Source organism: Acanthisitta chloris, unplaced genomic scaffold, assembly GCF_000695815.1.
Source record: "Acanthisitta chloris isolate BGI_N310 unplaced genomic scaffold, ASM69581v1 scaffold12103, whole genome shotgun sequence".
NCBI classification, from domain to species: Eukaryota; Metazoa; Chordata; class Aves; order Passeriformes; family Acanthisittidae; genus Acanthisitta; species Acanthisitta chloris.
The window spans coordinates 1-3,100 of NW_008666602.1; the positions used below are offsets into that span (position 1 = coordinate 1).

Consider the following 3,100-nt stretch of genomic DNA (forward strand, 5'->3'; position numbering starts at 1 on the left):
AGGATATTGGCACTGGAATTGGGGTGGCTTGGGGAGCGTTGCAGGGAGGAGCAGGGAGCTCTCTGCGGCCCCCTCTGTGTCCCCCTGGGCACAGGGAGGTGGGTTGGGGTGCTCTTGCCCTGGGTATCCCACTCTAGGGATGCTGCAGTCCGGGATGCATCATCTCCTCGGCCCGCTGGTGCCCTCGTGAGGTCTCGGCCCCGCAGCACAACTCGGCCCGCGGTCCCTCTGCTGGCTGCATCCCGGGGGCTTTGGGGGGCTGAGGATGCCCTCCCCACCACCGTTATCCTGCCAGACTCATCCCCAAACTGTCACAGGGCGGTGGTGGCAGCTAAGACAACTAATCCTCTCCCTAAGAACCCTCCTCAGACCCATTTTATCCCAAGCCACCCCGGCCAGGGGCTCTGCCTCCTACCTCCTTGGGAGAGAGGATGGAGATGTAATCCTCGTAGATCATCCTGGCCTTCTCGTCGATGGGGTGCTTGTTGCACTCGGTTTTGAGCTCCTCACACGCCAGCCAGAAGAGCATGTTCTCCTCGCTGTACTCAGTCCGCAAAAACTCCCGGAAGACGTTGCGCCCCGCTGGGCTCTTCATCAGCTTGTCGAAGGACTGTGCCCAGCCCTGCACCTCCTCTGGCGTGGGTTTGGCGCTGCCAGGTCCGGGGGAAGGCAAGGGGACAGCGTTACAGTTGCCCAGGGAGGGCTGTGGGCTCCCCACTGTGTCCCTCCTGCTCCCATCCCGTGCCCAAACTCCCCCCATGCCGAGGCTGTTCCTGCTCAGGCTCCAGTGTTATGGAGCTTTCAGAGGTCACTCGTGGGGTCTGTCCCAGCTCTGCTTAGCCAGGCACTTGGGTGCCATGAAGGGTGGCAGAGGGGACAGTGTCATGCAGTGCCATGCCGTGCTGGTCCCACTCCATGGCACTGCCCCTGCACTCACCACGCTTCACAGTTTGGGATGGTCTCCAGTTTGGTCTCCCGGGATGCTCTCCATGCTCGCTCCCGGTCCTCGTTCCTAACGGGGAGATAGAAAGGTAGTCAGGGGTGTTGGGGACACACTCAGACCCCCACCTTGACCCCCAACTGGTCCTGGACACTGAATCTCCTCTGTGGGCACCAGCACCCCCCACCCATCCCCGTCCCTCACCCGCTGCCCCAGTGGCACTCTGGCTGCAGTTTTGCTGCCACCGCGTGAGGGTGTCCCTGTGCTCAGGCACTGCTGTGGCCCTGGTCCTGCTCCACCACCCAGGCTGTGTGCCAGGGCCCTGTGCCAGGGGTGTGTGCCAGGACCGAGCTGAGCCAGTGTGGCCGCAGCAGCCGGCAGAGGTCAGTGCTGGATCAGTCCATGGCAAAGCCATCGTGAACAGTCACAAATAAACACCAATAGATAAACAAGGGTTATTGGTGACACCTCAGTACTGGTCCAGCCCAAAGGCAGATCATGTGATGGAGGTGCTGCGTGCCAGTGTCCTCTGTCCCCTCTGCCTCTTGCCCCCAGGGGTGCTGGTGGCACAAGTGGAGAGAAGCCATCAGCCAACTTCCCTTGGGCCCTTGAATTTTGGTGCCTGTCGCTGACCGCAGCCCTTCCTGCTTGCAACACCATCCCTTGCTGCTCACACAGGACTGAATGTGCAAACTTCTGCCCTGGCATAGGCAGCTGGGGTGGGCAAAGCCATGTCCCTGCATGGGCTACTCCTGAGCTCGCTGCTAGCATGCCTGATCCCCATTGTGGCTGACACTCGGCACCACCTGCTCTGGGAATGGGATACAGGAGGGATTTCTGTCCCGTTTCTGCCCACAGCTGAATGCCACCAAGCCTGGGGCAGCCCTCCTGCACCATTGCCAGGCCACAGCTGCACTGCAGGGGACCTAACCTCCCTCAGGCCTGGGTGCCTGCTCAGGCAGTAGTCATGTCTGAGCACTTGGTGCTGCACAGAGCACGGAGGAGCAGCAACATGTGTGTGATCCCCACATCTCTGTAAGTGCTCAAGGCCAGGCTGGATGGGGCTCTGAGCAACGTGATCTAGTGGAAGATGTCCCTGCCCATGACATGGGGTTGGAACTGGGTGATCTTGAAGGTCCTTTCCCACCTAAACCATTCTGTGATTCTGTGATCCCCCCTGCCTATGGGAACCTTGAATTCTGGAGGATGAGGTGTGTGGGTGATGCTTGCCAGCCCCGTGGGGGCCTGGGCCGGGGTGGGCAGTGGGACATACCATGAGCAGCTGCAGCAGCAGCACCAGCAGAAGCAGCAGGCGTTGGGGCGGTGGTTGCTGGCGGGTTGCACCGTTGTCGGAGAAGTCTCATGCCGGGACATCGGAAGGAGTGTCTCTGTGGACGCGGGTCCTGCGTACTGAAAGGCAGGAGGGTGGAGTGGCTGAGTGAGCTGCTGCTGATCATCCCTCACCATGTGCAGCCACACGGAGGTACACAGGGGACCACCCCTGCGTGGTGACTTGCTGGGATTTAGTTTTGACTTCTCCTTGCCACCCCAGCCCTGGGATGGTGACCCCTCACCTGCGTCCCAGCCTCATACACGGTGGACGGGGTTGGGTCGTGCTTCAGGGGCTGTTGTGCCGCTCTCTGCTCCTCCCAGCCCGTGGGTGAGCCGTGCTGAGACCCCCTGGCTATCGTCCCTGCCGCCTCCTGGACGGAGCCTGTGGGGAGGGGAAGAGCCACACCATGTTACTTCACAGAGGGACCCCAGCTTGGAGTGGCCTGAGGGGCTGCTCTGTGCCAAGACAGGTGGCGAGCTAGGGCAGGGCAGCAGGCAGAAAGTGCAAGAAAAGGAAGTGAGAAGAAAAGTGGAAGAGGAAATGTGTCGGGAGATGCTTGGCCAGCCCCCTGCTTTGCCCAGGATCTCCTCTCAGGCTTTGGGAATGCTGTGGGGCTCACTGCAGGCAGCAGAGGGGCTGGGCAGGGTGCAGGGCTCAGAGCTGACCTTGCACATCCCTGACCATGCCCTGAGCTCAGGGAAAGTGTGGCTGGACCCCCTGGTGCCTTCAGGCATGAGATGGGGAAGTCAGAGCTGCTTCACAGCATCATGTGAGTGGAAGGAAATGGGGTGGTGGTGGTGAGTTTTTACAGCTTCTGGTGCTAAACC

The 3,100-nt window shown here is 61.0% G+C and overlaps 1 protein-coding gene across 1 annotated transcript; it reads right to left on the reverse strand.

Annotated features, from left to right (window-relative positions):
- Positions 1-415: 415 nt before the first annotated feature.
- LOC103799846 (regulator of G-protein signaling 19-like) lies at positions 416-2,681 on the reverse strand (the record flags this gene model as incomplete). Its single annotated transcript, XM_009072196.1, has 4 exons — positions 2,515-2,681; positions 2,214-2,350; positions 938-1,012; positions 416-650 (listed from the first exon to the last, which is right to left on the reverse strand). Coding segments are annotated over exons 2-4 (411 nt in total), but the record flags the coding sequence as incomplete, so codon positions are not given.
- Between the last annotated feature and the right edge of the window lie 419 nt (positions 2,682-3,100).